Source organism: Rhinopithecus roxellana, chromosome 13, assembly GCF_007565055.1.
Source record: "Rhinopithecus roxellana isolate Shanxi Qingling chromosome 13, ASM756505v1, whole genome shotgun sequence".
NCBI lineage: Eukaryota > Metazoa > Chordata > Mammalia > Primates > Cercopithecidae > Rhinopithecus > Rhinopithecus roxellana.
Genome location: NC_044561.1, coordinates 18,770,338 through 18,793,952, shown reverse-complemented (window position 1 = coordinate 18,793,952; position 23,615 = coordinate 18,770,338). Strand labels below are relative to the sequence as shown.

Sequence of the window (23,615 nt, the reverse complement as noted above, 5' to 3'; positions counted from 1 at the left end):
CCAGCTTGACCAACATGGTGAAACCCCGTTTCTACTAAAAATACAAAAATTAGCTGGGCGCGGTGGCTCACACCTGTAATCCCAGCACTTTCGAAGGCCAAGATCGGTGGATCACCTGAGGTCAGGAGTTCAAGACCAACCTGGTCAACATGGTGAAACCTCTTCTCTACTAAAAACACAAAAAAATTAGCTGGGCGCAGTGGTGGGCACTTGTAATCCCAGCTACTCTGGAGGCTGAGGCAGGAGAAGCATGTGAAGCCAGGAGGTGGAGGTTGCAGTGAGCCGAGATTGTGCCACTGCATTCCAGCCTGGGTGACAGAGTGAAACTCTATCTCAAAAATAAAATAAAATAATAAAATAAATAAAATAAAATAAAATAAAATAAAATAAAAAATAATACAAAAAGTAGCTGGACATGGTGGTGCACGCCTGTAATCCTGTAATCCCAGCTACTTGGGAGGCTGAGACAGGAGAATCACTTGAACTCTGGAGGCAGGGGTTGCAGTGAGCCAAGATCACGCCATTGTACTCCAGCCTGGGCCAGAGAGAGACAGACTCCATCTCAAAAAAAAAAAAAAAAAAAAAAAAAATTAGACAGGCATGGTGGCATGCACCTGTAGTCCTACCTACTGGGGAAGCTGGGGCACGAAAAATGATTGAACCCAGGAGGCAGAGGTTGCAGTGAGCCGAGATCCCACCACTACACTGGGCATGACAGAGCGAGACTCTGTCTCAAAAAAATAAAATAAAATAATCATGGTGCAGAGAAGTTTTTCCATGTTCTACTTGGCTGAGAATGCTTGTGGTGAAGGTAAGAGAGGCCCTTTCTGGACAGAATCCCATCTCCTAGCGTTTCACTATCTGACATGGCTTATGCGAGGAGTCCTCAGCTTGCTCCAAATTAGTATTTCCCCTATTAGAAGAGTGACATTAACAGCCCTCCCCGCTAAAAAAAGAAAAGGGAAGAAGTGGCCCTGACACACAGCCACAAATGGAGCAACCCTCAAGTGAATTCAGCTCCACTGGAAAGGGCAGAGGGGTGAGAGCACTCGGGTGTGGGGACTGCAAACATAACAGCCTGCTTTTCTTCTCACAGTACATCAAAACCACTTGTTCACGTTCTGGCCGGGTGCAGTGGCTCACACCTATAATCCCAGCACTTTGGGAGGCTGAGGCGGGCAGGTCACTTGAAATTAATAGTTTGAGACAAACTTGGCCAACATGTGAAACCCTGTCTCCACTAAAAATACAAAAATTAGGCCGGGTGTGGTGGCAGGTACCTGTAATCCCAGCTACTCGGGAGGCTAGGGCACGAGAATTGCTTGAACCTGGGAGGCAGAGGTTGCAGTGAGCCAAGATCACGCCACTGCACTCCAGCCTGGGAGACAGAGCAAGATTCCATCTCAAAAAAACAAACAACAAAAAAAACACTTGCTCCAGTTCTTTAAACTTGCATTTTTATCAGTTGCAAATATATTCCATCAAGTGCATATTTCATAGTTCAGCCATTGCTCTATTGTTTTCAACTTCTATTATGAATAAAACTAAACCCAGATGTATTTGCATATAATCACTTCAATTATTTCCTGACACCACATGCCCCAAAATGGAAGTGCCTGGTCAAATAGCATAAACATTTGCTTTCAATACACAAGGCTGAAATGCTTTGCAAAAGTAACATACACCAACCAGGTACTCCAGTGTCAATTTCACCACACTTTTTGTAGCATGTGGTATAACTATTAATATATTTTAAACCTCTTTGGAAAGAAGAAAATAAGAACTCCCATTCTTGCTACAATTTTCATTTATTTTCTTGGTTTGTTTGTTTCTAGAGACAAGATCTCAGTCACCCAGGTTAGTGTGCGATGGTACAATTATAGCTCACCACAGCACTGGATTCCTGGGCTCAGGCAATCTTCCCATTTTAGCCTCCCAAGTAGCTGGGACTTACAGGTATGTGCCACCCTACCTGGCTAATTCTTCTTTAGTTTTTGTAGAAATGGGGTCTCACTATATTTGTTGCCCACATTGGTCTCAAACTCCTGGCTTCAAACAATCCTCCTTCCTCAGCCACACAAAGCACTGGGGTTACAGGCAAGAGCCTCTGTACTCAGCCAGAATTTTCATTTCTTTATACTAAGATCTGACCTTTTGCCCAGGCGCGGTGGCTCAAGCCTGTAATCCCAGCACTTTGGGAGGCCAAGACGGGCGGATCACGAGGTCAGCAGATCGAGACCATCCTGGCTAACATGGTGAAACCCTGTCTCTACTAAAAAATACAAAAAAACTAGCCGGGCGAGGTGGCGGGCATCTGTAGTCCCAGCTACTTGGGAGGCTGAGGTAGGAGAATGGTGTAAACCCGGGAGGCGGAGTTTGCAGTGAGCCGAGATTGCACCACTGCACTCCAGCCTGAGCGACAGAGCAAGCGAGACTCTGTCTCAAAAAAAAAAAAAAAAAAAGAAGATCTGACCTTTTTATCATATTTCCCCTTTGCTGCAATGCATATCTGTATCTTTGTCTTTATTCCCACTGGTATCTGAGTGACATCAGCATCTGAATAAAACAGTCATGTCATAATAAAATGAACTCTTGAAAAACAAAAAATGAACTCTTAGTCTTGGTCATATTTCTGCCAAAGGTATTTCATGCAGTCTGGCTTTGGCCTTGCTATTTATTTATCTAATATATAAAGTTATAAAGTTTGGGGATGAATTTCTTAACCCTGTTCATGGCCATGGGGGAAGATGAGGGTACCTCAGGACTAAAATAACCCTATCAGTGTGTGACAGTCCACAAAGGCTCTCTGCTGATTAATGCAATCTACCTTCTTGGCTGGGCAGAATGGCTCATGTCTGTAATCCCAACACTTTGGGAGGCTGAAACAGGAGGACTGCTTGAGTCCAGGAGCTCAAGATAAGACTGGACCACATGGTAAGACCCCGTCTTAACAAAAATAAAAACCTACCTTCTTTCCTGCCAGTTTTATTCGTGGGGTGAAACTATTACAAAAGAGCTGGCTTTTGGATGTGTAGAAACTGTAAAAGAAACAAACAGAGTCATTAATCTAAATCCTCTTTATTTTAAAAACTCAAAACACAGTTAAAATACTAGGCATGGATCAGCCCTCCTGAGATGGGCTTTGTTCTCAGCTTCACTGATCTTCCCAATTTTAACTTCTTTTGCAAGAAGTCACTACAAAACATTAGTTATATTTTGTTTTTTGGTAGAGACAGTCTGGTTACAACATTGATCAAAATGGTTTCAAACTCCTGGCCTCAAGCGTTCCTCCCACCTCAGCATCCCAAAGTACTGGGATTACAGGCATGAACCATCGTGCCCGGTCTGAAATTGCTACTTTTGTAGGTCAAAAACAGTCTAATATCATGATATCAAATAGTATAAATTAATAGCTGCAGCTTTGCCATGAACTTGCTGTTCAAGACCAGGTTGGCCAACACAGTGAAACCCTGTTTCTACTAAAAATACAAAAATTATCTGGGTGTGGTGGCAGGCACCTGTAATCCCAGCTACTCAGGAGGCTGAGACAAGAGAATTGCTTGAACCCGGATGGTGGAGGTTGCAGTGAGCCAAGATCGTGCCACTGCACTCCAGCCTGGGCGACAGAGCGAGACTCCATCTTAAAAAAGAAAGAAAGACAGACAACCCAGAGAAGGAGAGAATGCTCTGGAAGCACTGAAGAAAAAGTGGCTATTAGTTATCAGGGCAGCACAGAAGTAATTCACAGAAGAGAGATGCTGGAGTTGGATCTTGGAAGAAAATAGGCATTTTCAAGAGAAGGGTAGGTGGAATAAAGATTAGTGTCATAGTTCAAAAAGATGAGGCACTGGCACTAGCAGAGGGATGAGAAAAGCCATCCCTGAGCTGGAACTAGCAGGAACACTGAAGTCTTGTCCCATAAAGAGGCGCGGGGACTTATCTAGAGCTGAAGGAAGTCAAGCACAAATGCTGGTCTTCTACGGTCTGTGGGAGTTGGGAATAGAAGGACTTGGGAACAGCAGTGGAAGTAAGTCAGTCCTTAAAATTTTGTTTTTATTCTTTTTCACCATAGACTGTCCATATGATACTGCTACTGCTTTGTGTGTAGAGAGCTTTGAGCAAATGTTAGAACTTGGTTTCCACATCTTCTTGACAAAAGGTTTAGTGCTATAATAAGAACTTAACAAATGTAAAGAAAAATGGCAAGGAAGCTGTCAAAACTCTTATCACCTACTATTGATCGAGATCGCACCCACCTGTGGTTTATCCAATGAGGGATATTATAGTCATCGCCCAGACGAGAATCCCGGGGAGCACTCCGATTATGGAGCTGCAAGGAGAAAAATGAGAGCACAGATAAGCTACAGAACAAATAGGATGCAGAACTGCTCTAACTTTTCTGTTTTTGGGGTTTTTAAAAAAAATTTTTTAGGGCCAGGCGCGGTGGCTCAAGCCTGTAATCCCAGCACTTCGGGAGGCCAAGGTGGGCGGATCAACTGAGGTCAGGTGTTTGAGACCAGCCTGGCCAATATGGTGAAACCCCGTTTCTACTAAAAATACAAAAATTAGCCAGGCGTGGTGGCAGGTGCCTGTAATCACAGCTACTCAGGAGGCTGAGGCAGGAGAATTGCTTGAACCCGGGAGGCAGAGGTTGCAGTGAGCCAAGATCACGCCACTGCACTCCAGCCTGGGGGACAAGAACAAGATTTTGTCTCAAAAAAAAAAAAAAAAAAATTTTTTTTTAGAGATGGAGTCTTGCTTTGCTGACCTGGGCTGGAGTGCAATAGTTATTCATAGGCATGTTCATAACAAACTATACCCAAACTCCTAGGCTCAAGGGATCTTCCCACTTCAGCCTCTCGAGTAAGTAGGACTATAAGCGCATGCCACAGCGCCTGGATTTTTTCTCTTTCTAACTATACTCAAACTGGCCAAAATCTAATTACCTTGAACAATGGGACAGCATGTAACGGTTGCTCTCCCATACACACCAAGTCCACACCAATTCCTAAAAAAATAAAAGACAGAAAGAGTTGTGGGGAGGGAATGGCAGAGACAAGCATCCCTATCTATAAATCATGTTATTTAACTGTGTATTAGGCAAAGCTAACTTACCATTGTATGATTTATAACCTCATAGTGCTGCCTATGCAGCAAAGAAGTAAATACACTTTTTGAGACAGTCTCACTCTGCTGCCCAGGCTGACGTGCAGTGATCAGAGATCACAGTTCTCTGCAACCCCTGCCTCCTGGGTTCAAGCAATTCTACTGCCTCAGCATCCCAACTCCATCTTGTTGATGAAACAAATCAAATTGTGAGGTGTGGGGCTGAGTTGGGGATACGAGGCACATCATGGAGGGAGGACTGGACTAGATTGTCCGATAGTGCATCTGAAAACGGGCTGACAGCACATGGGTCCCTTGAAATCATCCCTCCAGGAAGGCTTCTCTAGTGCCAAATATATTTGGGAAACTCAAAGTACCCTGATACACCCTTTAGAGAAAAACAACCTACACTAACATATTAAAAACGGAGGAAGACCTGTCATTATGGAACCTGCTTATCTTTGCATGACCCAGCATTTCCCAAACTGATTTGACCATGAATCTTTAGCACCTGACGCCTATTGACATCCACAGATGTTGTGACACACAGAACACTATACAGAGCTCCTCACACTCTAAGAAGTCAGTGAAGCTCACAGTTCTAAGGGAAAAGCAGGCTAGGAACATGTGGAGACAGGGCACAAACCAGAGAGCATTACCATTATCTATCATCCGCTGCTTGGTCAAGATCATGAGTAGGCGGTCCACTTCAAAGACACCCACCCCGGGCGTGATCACCACTGACATCTGCCCCGTTCGGTCAAAGTTGCGGTTGATGTAATGCTTATCAAACACTAGAAATAAAACAAAAATTCCACAATAATGATGTTACAGTTTTTCAGAACCCGTCACAAACAAGCATCTCTACACTCTCAGAGCATTCTGCCCATATTTTTATTTTATTTTATTTTATTTTGAGACAGAGTCTTGCTCTGTCACCAGGCTGGAGTACGTTGGCGTGATCTGGGCTCACTGCAACCTCCGCCTCCTGGGTTCAAGCAATTCTCCTGCCTCAGCCTCCTGCGTAGCTGGGACTACAGGTGCATGCCACCACACCTGGGTAATTTTTTGTATTTTTAGTAGAGACGGGTTCCACCATGTTGGCCAGGATGGTCTCGAACTCCCGACCTCAGGTGGTTCGCCCACCTCGGCCTCCCAAAGTGCTGGGATTACAGGCGTGAGCCACCGCACCCGGCCCATATTTTTATTATAGCAACTGCCACATTCTAGTTAAATGTATACACATCTATCTTTTCTATATTAAGAACTACTTGACCACAGGAATAAGTCTCTGTCACCTTTGTTAATATACCTCATTGATGCCTAATACTTGCCCTGTGCAGCCTTAAATGCTCAAATTTCATGCTGTTAGGGCTGGGCACGGTGGCTCACACCTGTAATCCCAGCACTTTGGGAGGCCGAGGCAGGTGGATCACTTGAAATCAGGAGTTTTAGACCAGGCTGGCCAACATGGTGAAACTCCATCCCTACCAAAAAATACAAAAATTAACCAGACATGGTGGTATGCACCTGTAATCCCAGCTACTTGGGAGATTGAGATGGGAGAATCACTTGAACCCAGGAGGCAGAGGTGGCAGTGAGCAGAGATCACGCCACTGCATTCCAGCCTGGGTGACAGAGCAAGACTCTGTGTCAAAAAAAAAAAAAAAAAAATCCATGCTGTTAATTTGAACCATCTATAAATGAGTCTGTAGTAAAACTTTGATTATATTAGATTATTTTATATATTATATATTATTTTATTATATATATAAACTATATAATTAGATTATATTAGATAGTATTAATTTAAGACACTATTTAAAAGAGTAGACCAAAATCTTGGGATGATTTTGTAAATCTGGCAAGTCACTTTTTACTTCTAGCTTCTGTGATTCTTACTATGAAAAATCAGTGATATTCCAATATGACAAGAAGATTTACTAATAGAAGACCTCATGCTCTAGAATTCCCCCAGCACCTGTGTACAGACACATGGGAAGATGATATACACAGTGATGTGAATGTACATCATCATTTCCACCTCTGGCCAGTGACAGATGGACACCTAACTGGAGCTGGGCAGATCAGACTCTCTCTACCAGGAATGTGAATTCTGAACAGAGAGCAGAGACAGGGTTGCTGGAAGCTGAAATATGGCTCTCATAATTCCTGCTGCTATGGTTCCCAGAGCCACTAAGGTTCTTCAACATGGTGTTTGAGCCTTTCCCGGCTGCTCCACTTAAGCCTCTGTATCCTTACAGTAAATTTCCCTTTTTGTTTAAACTAAATCAATACATTTCTGTTATTTCTAAACAATATATTTCAGCTAACACATAAATGCTGGGATAATCATACCACACTGCTAACAATGGTTCCCCTTAAAAAAGAGGACAATGGGGGTCAGGAGGAGAGTTCTATGCTATTCTATTCTACTCTACTCTACTCTACTCTACTCTATTCTATTCTATTCTATTCTATTCTATTCTGTCTTAACTCCATCACCCAGGCTGGAATGCAGTGGCACAATCTCAGCTCACTGTAACCTCCACCTCCCAGGTTTAAGTGATTTTCCTGCTTCAGCCTCCCAAGTACCTGGTATGACAGGCATGCACCACCATGCCTGGCAAGTTTTTTATGTATTTTTAGTAAAGATGGGGTTTTGCCATGTTGGCCAGGCTGGTCTTGAGCTCCTGACCTCAGGTGATCCCCCTGCCTCAGCCTCCCAAAGTGCTGGTATTACAGGTGTCAGCCATTGCAGCAGGCCTATTTATTAAAAAAAAAAAAAAAAAAAAGTTTTTTTTTTTTTGAGATAGTGTCTTTTTCTATCACCCAGGCTGGAGTGCGGTGGCGTGATCTCTGCTCACCACAACCTCCACCTCCCAGGTTCAAGTGATTCTCCTGTCTCAGCCTCCTGAATAGCTGAGATTACAGGTGTGTACCACCATGCTAGCTAATTTTTGTATTTTTAGTAGAGACAGGGTTTTACCATGTTGCCCAGGCTGGTGTCAAACTCCGGACCTCAAGTGATCTGTCTGCCTTGACCTCCCAAAGTGCTGGGATTATAGGTGTGAGTCATGGCACCTGGTCACTTTTGTAATTTTTTTTTTAACTAGATTTTAATTTTTTAAATTTTTATTTTAAATTTTTATTTTTTAAGTAGATTTTTAAAAAATTACCTAGAAGCAGTTGAGGGATGGGGTGGAAAATAATAACACAGTTTGAGTAAGTCAAAGAACTCAAGGAGGATCCCTGCAGTTCCTGACCACCAGAAGCAGATGAGACTACCAAATTAACCGGTCAACAGAAGACCCAAGAGCTAAATGTTGGTCGTTACAACCACCCAATGAGAAGCTATTGCTTTAATTTTGGGGGTAGCTGAATGGAGGCATCATCACCTAGGTCTGGGTCTGCAGGCATTCATAAAGAGACATGCATAGCTGTCAGAGGCCTTTAAACCAGAGGAACTCCATCTTGAATAGGGGCTGGGGACAATGAGGTTCAGACCTGCTAGGCTGCATTCCCAGGAGGTTAGGCATTCTTAGTCACAGGATGTTTACAGTTAAGGGAACAGGTTAATAATGTTTACCCAACAGACTCAGGACTTAACAGACCCAGGAAATGTCCTGATGTCCCAATATTTTTTTTTTTTTCTTTTGAGATGGAGTCTTGCTCTGTCGTCCAGGCTGGAGTGCAGTGGCGCAATCTTGGCTCACTGCAAGCTCCGCCTCCAGTGTTCAAACCATTCTCCTGCCTCAGTCTCTAGAGTAGCTGGGAATACAGGACCTGCCACCATGCCCGGTTAATTTTTTGTATTTTTAGTAAAGACGGGGTTTCACCGTGTTAGCCAGGATGGTCTCAATCTCCTGACCTCGTGATCTGCCCGCGTTGGCCTCCCAAAGTGCTGAGATTACAGGCGTGAGCCACCGTGCCCAGCCCTGATGTCCCAATATCATAAGAACGAAAGCATTCTTAGTTTAAGCTTTGCGGCCAGGCGCAGTGGCTCACGCCTGTAATCCCAGCACTTTGGGAAGCCGAGGTGGGCGGATCACGAGGTCAGGAGATCAAGACCATCCTGGCCAACATGGTACATACAACTCTCTCTCTACTAAAAATACAAAAATTAGCTGGGTGTGGTGGCACGTACCTGTGATCCCAGCTACTTGGGAGGCTGAGGCAGGAGAATCGCTTGAACCTGGGAGTTGGAGGTTGCACTGAGCAGAGATCACGCCACTGCACTGCAGCCTGGAGACAGAGTGAGACTGACTCAAAAAAAAAAAAAAAAAAGACCGGGCGCGGTGGCTCATGCCTGTCATTCCAACACTTTGGGAGGCCGAGCTAGGTGGATCACAAGGTCAGGAGTTTGAGACCAGCCTGGCCAATACGGTGAAACCTCGTCTCTACTAAAAACACAAAAATTAGCCAGGCGTGGTGGTGCACACCTGTAGTCCCAGCTACTCAGGAGGCTGAGGCAGGAGAATCACTTGAATCTGGGAGGTAGAGGTTTCAGTGAGCCAAGATCACACCACTGCACTCCAGCCTGGAAGACAGAGCAACACTCCATCCCAAAAAATACAACAACAAAAAAAAGCATTAGGAGAAATACCTAACGGAGATGATGGGTTGATGGGTGAAGCAAACCACCATGGCACATGTGTACCTATGTAACAAACCTGCACGTTCTGCACATGTATCCCAGAACTTAAAGCATATTAAAAAACAAAAAGGCCAGGTGCGGTGGCTCATGCCTATAATCCCAACACTTTGGGAGGCCAAGGCGGGTGGATCATGAAGTCAGGAGATTGAGACCATTCTGGCCAACGTGGTGAAACCCTGTCTCTCCAAAAAATACAAAAATTAGCTGGGTGTGGTGATGCGCACCTGTAGTCCCAGCTACTTGGGAGGCTGAGGCAGAAGAATCGCTTGAATCCACGAGTCGGAGGTTGCAGTGGGCCGAGATTGCGTCACTGCACTCCAATCTGGTGACAGAGCAAGACTCCGTCTCAAAAAAAAGTAAGTTTTGCTTTAAAGAAAATAATATAGATTCTTGAGAAAGACAGCAGTTACACAAAGATGAACAATCCTTTGTCATGAGTGCTTGCAGAAGAGCACCTCTCCCCCATGACTGTTTGCTTTGTTACATATAAACCACCATGGTACCTAAGGAGAATGTGTTCCTCCTCCTGCTTTCAGAAATGCCCTGCTCTTTCTATGGAGTAGTCATGCTTTTATTCCTTTCTTTCTTTTTTATGAGACAGAGTATCGCTCTTGTCACCCAGGCTGGAGTATAATGGCACGATCTCGGCTCACTGCAACCTCTGCCTCCTGGGTTCAAGCAATTCTCCTGCCTCAGCCTCCCAAGTAGCTGGGATTATAGGTGTGCACCACCATGCCCAGCTAATTTTTGTATTATTATTAGAGACGAGGTTTCACCATGTTGACCAGGCTGGTCTCGAACTCCTGACCTCAGGTGATCCACCCGCCTCAGCCTCCCAAAGTGCTGGGATTATAGGCGTGAGCCACTACGCCCGGCCTATTCCTTAATATACTTGCTTTCACTTTATTCTGTGTACTCGCCCCCAGATTCTTTCTTCTGTAAGATCCAAGAACCTTCTCTTAGGGTCTGGATCAAGACACCTTTCCAGTAACATAGCCATGTGGTAGGCAAGATGCTGGCTCATTGGCTGGCATTCTTACTTACCATTGAATGACAGATTGATGGCCTCCAGGTAGTTTCCTTGTGCTGAGGTAGAATTGTCTCCTTGAGGAAAGCCCTCTGAAGTAAAATATACAAGAGAAAGAAAAACATCTCACGAAAGATGAACTCTTTTTTTTTTTTTTTTTAAGACAGAGTCTTGCTCTGTTGCCCATGCTGGAGTGCAGTGGTGCGATCTTGGCTCACTGCAATCTCCACCTCCCAGGTTCAAGCGATTCTCTTGCCTCAGCCTCCCGAGTAGCCGGAACTACAAGCATGTGCCACCACGCAAGGCTAATTTTTGTATTTTTAGTAAAGACAGGGTTTCACCATATTGATCAGGCTGGTCTTAAACTCCTGACCTCGTGATCCGCCCGCCTTGGCCTCCGAAAGTGGTGGGATCACAGGCGTGAGCCACCGCACCCGGCCAAAAGATGAACTCTTAAATAAGTGGTGGCTGAGCATGGTGGCTCGCGCCTGTAATCCCAGCACTTTGGGAGGTGGAGGCAGGAAGATCGCTTAAGACGAGGAGTTTGAAACCAGCCTGGTCAACACAGTGAGACTCTGTCTTTACAAAAAATGAAATAATTATCTGGGCATGGTAGTGCGTGCTTGTCGTCCTAGCTACCCAGGAGATGGAGGCAGGAGGATTGCTTGAGCCCCAGGGGTTTAAAGTTAAAGTACGACTGCTCTACTCCAGTGCAGCCTAGATGACAGAGTGAGACCCTGTCTCAAAAAAAAAAAAAAAGTGGAAGCCATCTGGCTCCACAAGGCCTCACGCCCTGTATGAGGGACACTGTTGAACTTACTGCATAACGAAATATACAATTGGGATCCAACTGGAAACAGAAACCTGATCAAAAGCCGAAACTACACACAGCCATGGGAGAGATACAAGCACAAATCTCTTCTCTGTATCCCAGACCCCTCCTACACTTCCTGTCCCCGCCGCACCTTCTATTACATGAAAGCAGTACCTGCCTGTTCCAGTCGCACCAACACTGGATACTGGATGAAGAGTTTTTTAATGGTCACGAGAAGTGAAGTCCATTCTTCTCTTCTCTCATTTTGCACCACCACTCTGAAAAGAGTATTATCATAAAACGGATATTGAGCAGCTGATATGGTTTGGCTCTGTGTCACTCCCAAACTGCATCTCAAATTGTAATTCCTATGTGTCAAGGGAGGAACCTCGTGGGAGGTGATTGGATCATGGGGGTGGTTTCCCCCATGCCGTTCTTGTGATAGTGAGGGAGTTCTCATGATATCTAATGGTTTAAAAGGGGCACTTTCCCCTGTGCTTGCTCTTTTTCCTGCTTCACCATGGTAAGACATGTCTTGCTTCCCCTTCACCTTCCACCATGATTGTAAGTTTCCAGAGGCCTCCCCAGCCATGCAGAACCATAAGTCAATTAAACTTTTTTTTCTTTATAAATTACCCAGTCTTGGGTATGTCTTTATAGCAGTGAGACAATGGACTAATACAGCAACTTTAAATACAGAACATCAGGTTCCTTACAAGGTTTCAAAAAGAGTGTAATTGGAGTACAGTGAGCCAAGATCACACCACTGCACTCCAGCCTAGGTGAAAGAGCGAGACTCTGTCTCAAAAAACAAACAAAAAAAAGACTCAGTGAGCTTATTTTTCTGCCAATCCAATTGGGAAAGAAGCATTAAAAAAAAGAGGCTGGGTGCGGTAGCTCATACTTACTATTCCAGCACTTTAGGAGGCTGAGGCAGGTGGATAAAGAGGTCAGGAGTTCAAGACCAGCCTGGCCAACATGGTGAAACCCCGTTTCTACTAAAAATGCAAAAATTAGCTGGGTACAGTGGCAGGCACCTGTAATCCCAGCTACTTGGAAGGCTGAGGCAGGAGAATCACTTGAACCCAGGAGGCGGACATTTCAGTGAGCCGAGATCGAGCCACTGCACTCCAGCCTGGGAGACACAGCACAACTCCATCTCAAAAACAAAAAACAAAAAATGAAAAAAAACCTTCAGTGTTGGTGAGGACACAGAAATTGCTGCTAGGAAAACAGGATCTTCTACTTTAATGGAGGGTACATTGGCTATACAAATAGCCTTTACAACACAGACCATTCTTTGACCTAATAGTTCCATTTCTGGGAATTTATAATAAAAACTAAAGATATGCTTAAAAACTTATCTGTAAGAATGTTCACTGGCAATACTGTTGAGAATAGCGAAAAGCTGGAAGTCACCTCAATTTTCAACAATACTAACCCAATGTAATTTCTACTTAAAAATAAAAAATGATACAGTGGGCTGGGCGCAGTAGCTCATGCCCGTAATCCCAGCACTTTGGGAGGCCAAGATGGGCAGATCATGAAGTCAGGAGATCGAGACCATTCTGGCTAACATGGTCAAGCCCGTCTCTACTAAAAAAATACCAAAAAAATTAGCCAGGTATGGTGGCTGGCGCCTGTAGTCCCAGCTACTCGGGAGGCCGAGGCAGGAGAATGGTGGGGACCCAGGAAGCAGAGCTTGCAGTGAGCCGAGATCACACCACTGCACTCCAGGCTGAGCGAGACTCTGTCTCAAAACAGATACTGTGGAAGTGGGGTGTTTAACATGGATTGGCATTTGTGACAAAGTAGAAAATGAAGGTTTATGGCCGGGCACGGTGGCTCACGCCTGTAATCCCAGCATTTGGAGAGGGCGAGGTAGGGGGATCACCTGAGGTCAGGAGTTCGAGACCAGCCTGACCAACATGGAGAAACCCCGTCTCTACTAAAAATACAAAATTAGCTGGGTGTGGTGGCGCATGCACGTAATCCCAGCTACACGAGAGGCTGAGGCAAGAGAATCGCTTGAACCCGGGAGGCAGAGGTTACGGTGAGCTGAGATCGTGTCACTGCACTCCAGACTGGGCAATAAGAGTGAAACTCTGTCTCAAAAACAAAAAAGAAAAAGAAATAAAATGAAGGTTTAAAACACATAAAAAGGGAACCATGTGAACCGGGCGCGGTGGCTCACACCTATAATTCCAGCACTCTGGGAGGCCGAGGCAGGCGAATCACCTGAGGTCAGGAGTTCGAGACCAGCCTGGCCAACATGGTGAAACCCAGTCACTACTAAAAATACAAAAATTAACCGGGCATGGTGGTGGGTACCTGTAATCCCAGCTACTCAGGAAGCTGAGGCAGGATAATCACTTGAACCCGGGAGGCGAAGTTTGCAGTGAGTTGAGATTGCACCACTGCACTCTAGTCTGGGTGATAGCAAGATACTGTCTCAAAAAAAAAATAAAAACAATAAAACACGTAAAAAAATCACATGGAGGCCCGGCATGGGTGGATCACCTGAGGTCAGGAGTTCAAGACCAGCCTGGCCAAGATGGTGAAACCCCGTCCCTACTAAAAATACAAAAATTAGCCTGGCATGATGGTGGACACCTGCAATCCCAGCTACTCCGGAGGCTGAAGCAGGGAATTGCTTGAAATTGGGAGGTGGAGGCTGCAGTGAGCCAAGACTGCACCACTGCACTCCAGCCTGTGCAACACAGCAAGACTCCCTCTCAAAGAAAAAAAAAAATCACATGCAATTTGCGATCACATCTCATGAAAACTAATTTTTCTCCTAAACACAGATAATAGGGGTTGCTTTACCAACATAATGAAGACTGAATTCGGGAGATGGAATTGAGTGTGCTTTGAATTCCTCTCTACTTAACTATACTTTGGTGTGCTTTTATTGTTGTTGTTGTTGTTGTTTCTGAGACAGGGTATCACTATGTCACTCAGGCTAGAAGTGCAGTGGCACGATCTTGGCTCACTGCAGACTCGACTTCCAAGGCTCAAGTAATCCTCCCAAGTAGCTGAAATTACAGGCACGCACCACCATGCCCAGCTAATTTTTTGCATTTTTTGTAGAGACAGGATTTTTCCATGTTGACCTGGCTGGTTTCAAACTCCTGAGCTCAGGCAACGTGCCTGGCTCGGCTTCCCAAAGTGCTGGGATTATAGGCATCAGCCACCACGCCTGGCCTATTTTGTGATTTTCCTAAAATGAACCTGTATTGTTTTTGCAGTAAGAAAAAGATAACCAGTTTCTCTCAGTAAGAAAAAGATAGCCAGTTTCTCTCAATCTAAAAAATGTTGAGGATGACTTTGTAATGACATAAACTTTCATATATTAAAAATATATAGTCATATACACCTAAAAATCTACATTCGTAATTCACACATTCATGCCTTACATAGTACTTTCTATAACTGATTATGCTCAAACTAATTCATATTCATCATACAGATAAAACTTCATATACTGTTAAGCCAAAAGAGCTCTCATGGTTCCTGGAATTCACTGAATTAGAGGTATGCAGAATTCATCTGCATAAGTGGAGGAGTGGAGGTGTCAGTACAGCACAGGGCCCCCATCACTTTTATAAAATTCTCCAAGGGGTACAGGATCCAATAGAAGATCAACAAATAATCTAAAATATAATCCGCATGAGGCTGAGGAATACAGTGGTCAAAAAGCACAGACTCTGAACTAGATTGACTGTGTCAGGTCCATGCTCCACCACTTAATATGCTATGGTCTTTGGATAAGTTACTGAAACTCTGTGTCCAAGTTTCCACATCTGTAAAATGGGGTAACAGTATCTATCCCATAGGGATGCTGTGATATTTAAATGAATCAAGTCATGTAAAGTGCTTAGAAGAGTAACTCATTCATGCTAAGTCCCAACAAAACAGTAACTATTACTATCTGATTACCATCTCAATAAGATAGTGGTGTCAGCTGGGCGTGGTGGCTCCGGCCTATAATTCCAGCACTTTAGGAGGCCAAGGCGGGTGGATGACCTGAGGTCAGGATTGGAGACCAGGCTGGCCAACATAGCAAAACCACATCTCTAACAAAAATTTTAAAAAATTAGCCAGGCATGGTCACGGATGCCTGTAGTCCCAGCTACGGGGGAGGCTGAGACACGAGAATCCCTTGAACCTGGGAGGCGGAGTTTGCAATGAGCTTACATGACCACTGCACTCCAGCCTGGGCGACAGAGTGAAACTGTGTCTCAGAAAAAAAAAAAAAAAGGGCCAGGCGTGGTGGCTCACGCCTGTAATCCCAGCATTTTGGGAGGCGGAGGTGGGCAGATCATGAGGTCAGGAGATCGAGACCATCCTGGCTAACATGGTGAAACCTCATCTCTACTAAAACTACAAAAAACAATTAGCCAGACGTGGTGGCGGGTGCCTGTAGTCCCAGCTACTCAGGAGGCTGAGACAGGAGAATGGCGTGAACCCAGGAGGTGGAGCTTGCAGTGAGCCGAGACTGTGCCACTTCACTCCAGCCTGGGCGACAGAGGGAGACTCTGTCTCAAACAAACAAAATAATAATGTTAAACATAATAATGATATTGTGGTCAGATATAAAAATGCCTTTTTTGAATATGTATAGGAATAAAATGTTACAATATTGATAATTTACTTAGTTGGTGGCACTGAAAAAACCAGATGAATTAAATATGACAATAACTGTTAAATTCAGATATTGGGTATACGGACTCATTATATTATTTGCTCTTCTTTTCTGAATGTTGAAGTTTTTCACAATAAAACATTTAGAAGGTCTAAATGCAATGTGGTATCTTGGACTAGACATGGCAAGTACACGAGTGCTAAAATCTGAAAAACGTCTGAATTTACTTAATAGTAATATACCAATGTTAACCCAGTTTTCACAAATGTAACTTGGTTATGAAACGTTAACATTAGAGGAAACAGAGCAAAGAGTATACAAGAACTGTACTATCTTTGAAACTTCTCTGTAAATCTAAAGTCATTTCAAAATCAAAAGGTTTATTTATTCTTTTTTGTTTGTTTGTTTTTGGAGACAGGGTCTCTCTCTCTCCCAGGTTAGGGTGCAGTGGTGTGATCTCAGCTCACTGCAACCTCCACATCCCAGGCTCAAGTGATCCTCCCACCTCAGCCTCCCAAGTAGCTGGGACAACAGGTGGCTAATTCTTTTGTATTTTTGGTACAGGGTTTTGCCATGTTGCCCAGGCTGGCATTTTTTTAAGTTAGGAAAGAAATAACTAATAAATAAATAAAAAGTATAGCAAAGCACTCAAACATACTTGTAAAAGTCTTCATAGAATCTCCCCTTATGATCCTGTCGAATTGAGGCTCGGTTTATCTCAGGAAATTCATCTGAAATAGAGAAAATGGAGTGTGTAGTTCAGGTTGAGAAGAGAAATTCAGTTTTGTCAGCTTCCCCTTCTGGGTTAAAGATTTGCATCATAGATCAGGTGCGGTGGCTCACGCCTGTAATCCCAGCACTTTGGGAGGCCAAGGCAGGTGGATCACGAGGTCAGGAGATCGAGACCATCCTGGCTAACATGGTGAAACTCCATCTCTACTAAAAATACAAAAAACTTAGCCAGGCATAGTGGCGGGTGCCTGTAGTCCCATTTGTTGGGGAGGCTGAGGCAGGAGAATGGCATGAACCCGAGAGGAGGAGCTTGCAGTGAGCTGAGATTACGCCACTGCACTCCAGCCAGGGCAATAGAGCAAGACTCTGTCTCAAAAAAAAAAGATTTGCATCCCAAAAAATTAAACATAACTGTCCAATTTTTTTTTTTTTTTTTTTTTTGAGACAAGGTCTTGCTCTGTCACCCAGGCTGGAGTGCAGTGGCAAGATCTCAGCTTACTGCAACCTCTGCCTCCTGAGTTCAAGCGATTCTCCTACCTCAGCCTCCTGGGTAGCTGGGACCACAGGTGCATGCCACCACACCTGGCTCGCTTTTGTATTTTTAGTAGAGATGGGGTTTCACCATGTTGGCCAGGCTGGTCTTCAACTCCTGACCTCAGGTGATCTGCCCACCTCAGCCTCCCAAAGTTGTGGGATTACAGGGGTGAGCCACTGTGTCCAGCCAACTGTCTATTAAGTTGGTTTTAAGATGAATCACAGCCCACAGACCTCTTGCATCCACTAATGGACTGTGCTACTTTCCTTTTTACACCATCCTCATAACAGAAAAGATGGGAACGGTGTAAAAGCGCAACGAGGAAAAAAATGAGAGGGAATGGCTGGGGTGGGGTTGGGGGAAGCCTAATAAAAAACAACTGTAGGAGAGAAAGAGTTACTCACCAACAGATTTTGCATCATAGAAAGTTCTAGAAAACAGGACCACTGTCACTTCATGACTACAGTTCTTCTCCTATGTATGAGTACAGAACAATAGAGTTAACGTTTGTTTCATTTACTTCACTACGAAGCAGACTGCATGCACATAATTTTTTTTTTTTTTTTTTGAGATGAATCTTAACTCTATCACCAGGCTGGAGTGCAGTGGCACAGTCTCAGCTCACTGCAACCTCCGCCTCCTGGGTTCAAGCAATTCTCCTGGCTTAGCCTCCCAAGTAGCTGGAGTAGCTGGGACTTTAGGCGTGCACCACCACACCCAGTTAATTTTTGTATTTTGAGTAGAGACGGGGTTTTACCATGTTGGCCAGGATGGTATCAATCTCCCGATCTCCTGATCCTCCTGCCTCAGCCTCCCAAAGTGTGGGGATTACAGGTGTGAGCCATCATGCCCAGCCTTATTCTTTTTTTTTTTTTTTTTGAGGCAGAGTCTCACTCAGTTGCCCAGTCTGGAGTACAGTAGCACGACCTCGGCTCACTGCAGCCTCCACCTCCCAGGTTTAAGCAATTCTCCTGCCTCTGCCTCCGGAGTAGCTGGGGTTACAGGCATGGGCCACCACACCCAGGTAATTTTTGTATTTTTAGTAGAGACAAGATTTCACCATGTTGGCCAGGCTGGTCTCAACTTGTGGCCTCAAGTGATAGGCCTGCCTCGGCCTCCCAAAGTGCTGGGATTATAGGTGTGAGGCCCAGCTGCACATAATATTCTTAATCCAGGTGGCTCAGCAGCAGTGCACAATATTGAATAGCTTCATGTAAATTCAGGTTGCAGTGCAGGGGACAGAGCACTGCTGGGAGTCAGAAGACCTAGATGGAGTCCTGGCCCTGACACTTGCCACTACGTGACCTTGGGAAAGTTACCTAAAGTGCCAGGAATGTGGAAAGTGATTGGGAAGCTGCAAATCAGCAGTAAATAGTGATCACTGTCTCCCAGTTCCCGAGAAGCTGGGACTACAGACAAGCGTCAACAGGCCCATATAATTTTTGCATTTTTTGTAAAGACAGGGTTTCTGCTGGGCGTGGTGGCTCACACCTGTAATCAGAGTGCTTTGGGAGGCTGAGGCAGGTGGATCACCTGAGGTCAGGAGTTTGAGACCAGCCTGGCCAACATGGCGAAACTCTACACTACCCAGGCAACGTGGCGCACGCCTGAAGTCACAGCCACTCGGGAGGCTGAGGCAGGATAACCACTTGAACCCAGGAGGTGGAGACTGCAGTGAGCCGAGATTGTGCCATTGCACTCCAGGCTGGGCAACAGAGCAAGACACCGTCCAAAAAAAAAAAAAAAAGAAGAAAGAAAAAAAAAGAGAGAGTTTCATCATAATCCCCAGGCTGGGCTCAAGTGATCCACTAGCCTTGGCAAAGTGCTGGGATTACAGGCGTAAGCCACAATGCCAGGCCTACAGTGTTTTTTAATTTCTGCAGAACTGTGGTCTAGGGAACAAGAACAGCACCCATGGTGGTGGATTTAAGAATCAAAGACACTCCCACACCCTACTAGTCTCATAGGACGAGGGTGGGGGTTTGCTCCAGACTCAGTAGTATAAGCCAAGGCAAAGAACTTCCTTTGGACAGCGATGGGGACTAACGAGAATAAACATTTCCATGGAGGCTGGAGATCAATATCCTGGAAGTAGGGTGTTTGCAAATGAATATGAAAAGTGGCTTGCACCAGTGAGCTAGCAAGTTCAGTTTCAGTTCCTCCTGGGTCTCTGAAGACAACAGCGTATACTGACCAACCCCATCTTTATCCCAAGTACGCTTAGTGACTACAGAATTCAGCACTCACTACATAAGGCACATAATATAATGCACATTTCATAGATGTATCTCAAGTGGACAGAAATTCCTAAATACAAGCCACAGTACCAAAAGCAGACCTTCACTGACTACCAATTAATTCACTGGACTCCAAGAGCTCCAAACTCAGCACCCTTATCTAATTTTGTGCAAGTGATACACAATGGGCTCACAACAGGCTGACGTGGGCATGGAGTGTCTCAACTCATAAGTGATGTGGTGAGAGGGTCTATTATTATCTTCATTTTGCAGCTGAAGAAATGGAGCCTCAGAGACTAATCCTTGGAGATAAAAAAGCTAATAAGCCAGGCATAGTGGCCTGCGCCTGTAGTCCCAACTACTGAGGAGGATTAAGTGAGAGGATTCTTGGAGCCCAGGAGTTCAAGACCAGCCTGAGCAGCAAAGCAAGACCTTGTCTCTTAATTTAAAAAAAAAAAAAAGCAAGCTAATGAGATCATTTAAAATCTAGTCTGCCTTAATACAAACTCTACTCTTTTACACTACATAATGTGATTTCAAATACTTTTTCATCAAAACGTTTTCATGTGAAATCAAGGTGGGATAATTGAATGAAATAATTTTTTAATTATGGCAAAACACATACAAATATTGCCATTGTGACATTTAATACATTCACCATGTTGTATAACTATCACCATCATTTAAATCCAAAACATTTTCATCACCCCAACAGGAAATCCCAAACTGATTAAACAGTCACTCCCCACCCTCAGTTCCTGGCAACCACTAATCTCTATATTATATATTTACCTATTCTGGATATTTCATATACATAAGATCTTATGATTTGTATTTGATCCACTATGTCTGGCTTCTCTCACTTAGCATGTGTTCAAGATTCATCTATGCTGTAGCATGTGTTAGTACTTCATTCTTCTTTATGGCACACTACTACTATATTGTACAGATATACATTTTATTTATCTACACTTTAGCTGATAGACATTTCTTATTTGTGTTATCCTACTTTTTAGCTAATATGAATAATGCTGTCAAGAATATGGGCTAGGCCTGTAATCCAGCACTTTGGGAGGCCACCGTGGGCAGATCACTTGAGGCCACGAGTTCGAGATCAGCCTGGCCAACATGATGAAACCACATCACTACTAAAAATACAAAAATTAGCAGGGTAAGGTGGCGCACACCTATAATCCCAGCTACTCGGCAGGCTGAGGGACGAGAATCGCTTGAACCTGGGAGGTGGAGGTTGCAGTGAGCCATGTTTGAGATCGCAGCACTGCACTCCAGTCTGGGTGACAGAGCAAGACTCTGTCTCAAAAACTACATAAATACATTTTAAAAAGAATATGGGACCAGGCACAATGGCTCACCCCTATAATCCCAGCACTTTGGGAGGCCGAGGCAGGCGGATCACCTGAGGTCAGAAGTTCGAGACCAGCCCGGCCAACATGGTGAAACCTCATCTCTACTAAAAATACAAAAAAATTAGCTGGGCATGGCAGTAGGTGCCTGTAATCTCAGCTACTCGGGAGACTGAGGCAGGAGAATTGCTTGAACCCGGGAGGCAGTGGTTGCAGTGGGCGAAGATTGCACCATTGCACTCCAGCCTGGGCAACAAGAGTGAAACTCCATCTCAAAAAGAAACAAAGAAAAAAAAGAATATGGACTAGGCACTATAGCTCATGTCTGTAATCTCAGCACATTGGGAGGCCAAGGTGGGAAGATCACTTAAGCTCAGGAGTTCGAGATCTGCCTGGATAACATAGTGAGACCTCATTTCCACCAAAAAAAAAAAAAAAAAAAAAAAAAAAAAAGCGGGGCATAGTGGCACATGCTTGTAGTCCCAGCTACCCAGGAGGCTGAGGAGGGATGGCCCCTTGAGCTGGCGCAATCAAGGCTGCAGTAAGCTATGACTGTGCCACTGCATTCTAGACTGGGCAACATGGCAAGACTCTGTCTCAAAAAATATATATATACATACATAGTCATCCTAGTGGGTGTGAAGCGGCATTTCTTTTTTTTTTTTTTTTTTTTTTTTTTGAGACGGAGTCTCGCTCTGTCACCCAGGCTGGAGTGCAGTGGCCGGATCTCAGTTCACTGCAAGCTCCGCCTCCCGGGTTCACGCCATTCTCCTACCTCAGCCTCCCGAGTAACTGGGACTACAGGCGCCCGCCACCTCGCCCGGCTAGTTTTTTTGTATTTTTTAGTAGAGACGGGGTTTCACCGTGTTAGCCAGGATGGTCTCGATCTCCTGACCTCATGATCCGCCCGTCTCGGCCTCCCAAAGTGCTGGGATTACAGGCTTGAGCCACCGCGCCCGGCCCGTGAAGCGGCATTTCATTGTGGTATTAGTTTGCATTTTCCTAAAGACTAATGATCTTGAGTATCTTTTCATGTACTTGTTGGACATGAGAAATGTCTATTCAAGTCCTTTGCCCTTTTTTTTTTTTTTGTTTAATAATTTTAATTATTTTTTAATTTTTTTTTTTTTTTTTTTTTTTTTTTGAGGCGGAGTCTCGCTCTGTCGCCCGGACTGGAGTGCAGTGGCCAGATCTCAGCTCACTGCAAGCTCCGCCTCCCGGGTTTACACCATTCTCCTGCCTCAGCCTCCCGAGTAGCTGGGACTACAGGCGCCCGCCACCTCGCCCGGCTAGGTTTGTATTTTTAGTAGAGACGGGGTTTCACCGTGTTAGCCAGGATGGTCTCGATCTCCTGACCTCGTGATCCGCCCGTCTCGGCCTCCCAAAGTGCTGGGATTACAGGCTTGAGCCACCGCGCCCGGCCTATTTTTTAATTTTTATGGGTACATAGTAGGTGTTTATATCTGTGGGGTACATGAGATGTTTGATACAGGCATGTAATGTGAAATAATCACATCATGGAGAATGGGGCAGCCTTTGCCCATTTGTCAATTAGGGTTTTTTCTTTTCTTTCTTGAGTTATAGAAGTTCTATGTATTTTCTGGATAACAGATTTTTATCAGAAGATCATTTGCAAATATTTTCTCCCATTCTGTGGGCTGTCTTCTTTCTTTCTTTTTTTTTTTTTTTTAAGAGACAGGGTCTCGCTCTGTCCTGTCACCCAGGTTGGAGTGCAGTGGTACAATCGTACTGTAACCTCAAATTCCTGTGCTCAAGGGATTCTCTCGCCTCAGCCTCTTGAGTAGCTGAGACTACAGGCATTTGCCAATGCAGTCAGCTATTTTTTTCTATTTTTATTCTTGTAGAGACAGGGTCTCATTTCGTTGCCTGGGCTACCGGAACTTTTGGCTTCATGCAACTCTCCTACCTCAGCCTCCCAAAGTGCTGGGATTAAAGGTGTGAGCCAGCACGTCTGGCCCCTTCACTTTCTTGATAATGTCTGTTGATGAACAAAAGTTTTTAGTTTTGAAGTCTGATTCATCTGCTTTTAACTTGGAGGTTGTGCTTTTGGTGTTATATCTAAGAAACCACTGCCAAATTCAAGGTTATATGAATTTCCCAGCCAGGCGTGGTAGTTCTATTGTAATCCTAGCAATTTGGGAGGCCAAGGTGGGCGACTGCTTGAGCTCAGGAGTTTGAGACCAGTCTGGGCAACATGGCAAAACCGTCTCTACAAAAAATACAAAAAATTAGCTAGGTGTGCTAGCAAACGCCTGTAGTCCCAAGCTACTCAGGCTAAGGCAGGAGGATCCCTTGAGCCCAGGAGGTCAAAGCTACAGTGAGCCATGATCGCTCCATTGCACTTCAGCCTGGGTGACAGCGAGACCCTGTCTCAAAAAAAAAAAAAAAAAAAAATTATAAAACTTTTTAGGCTAGGTGCAGCGGCTCATGCTTGTAATCCCAACACTTTGGGAGGCCGACGCAGGCTGCCTGAGGTT

The 23,615-nt window shown here is 44.6% G+C and overlaps 1 protein-coding gene across 17 annotated transcripts in view; it reads right to left on the bottom strand.

Annotated features, from left to right (window-relative positions):
- The window catches only part of DEPDC5 (DEP domain containing 5, GATOR1 subcomplex subunit), a 156,569-nt gene that overhangs the window by 100,041 nt on the left and 32,913 nt on the right, over window positions 1-23,615 (bottom strand). For all 17 annotated transcript variants that reach the window (XR_004052681.1, XR_004052682.1, XR_004052683.1 and 14 more), the window contains exons 11-18: window positions 17,921-17,990; window positions 16,908-16,980; window positions 11,779-11,882; window positions 10,808-10,882; window positions 5,766-5,900; window positions 4,947-5,008; window positions 4,257-4,330; window positions 2,969-3,038 (exon numbers count right to left, since the gene is read on the bottom strand). Coding sequence is in view for 13 of the 17 variants with exons in the window: in XM_030914912.1 (XP_030770772.1) it covers window positions 2,969-3,038; window positions 4,257-4,330; window positions 4,947-5,008; window positions 5,766-5,900; window positions 10,808-10,882; window positions 11,779-11,882; window positions 16,908-16,980; window positions 17,921-17,990 (663 nt within the window). In the remaining 4 variants the exon portion in view is untranslated. The remainder of the gene's footprint in view (window positions 1-2,968; window positions 3,039-4,256; window positions 4,331-4,946; window positions 5,009-5,765; window positions 5,901-10,807; window positions 10,883-11,778; window positions 11,883-16,907; window positions 16,981-17,920; window positions 17,991-23,615) is intronic.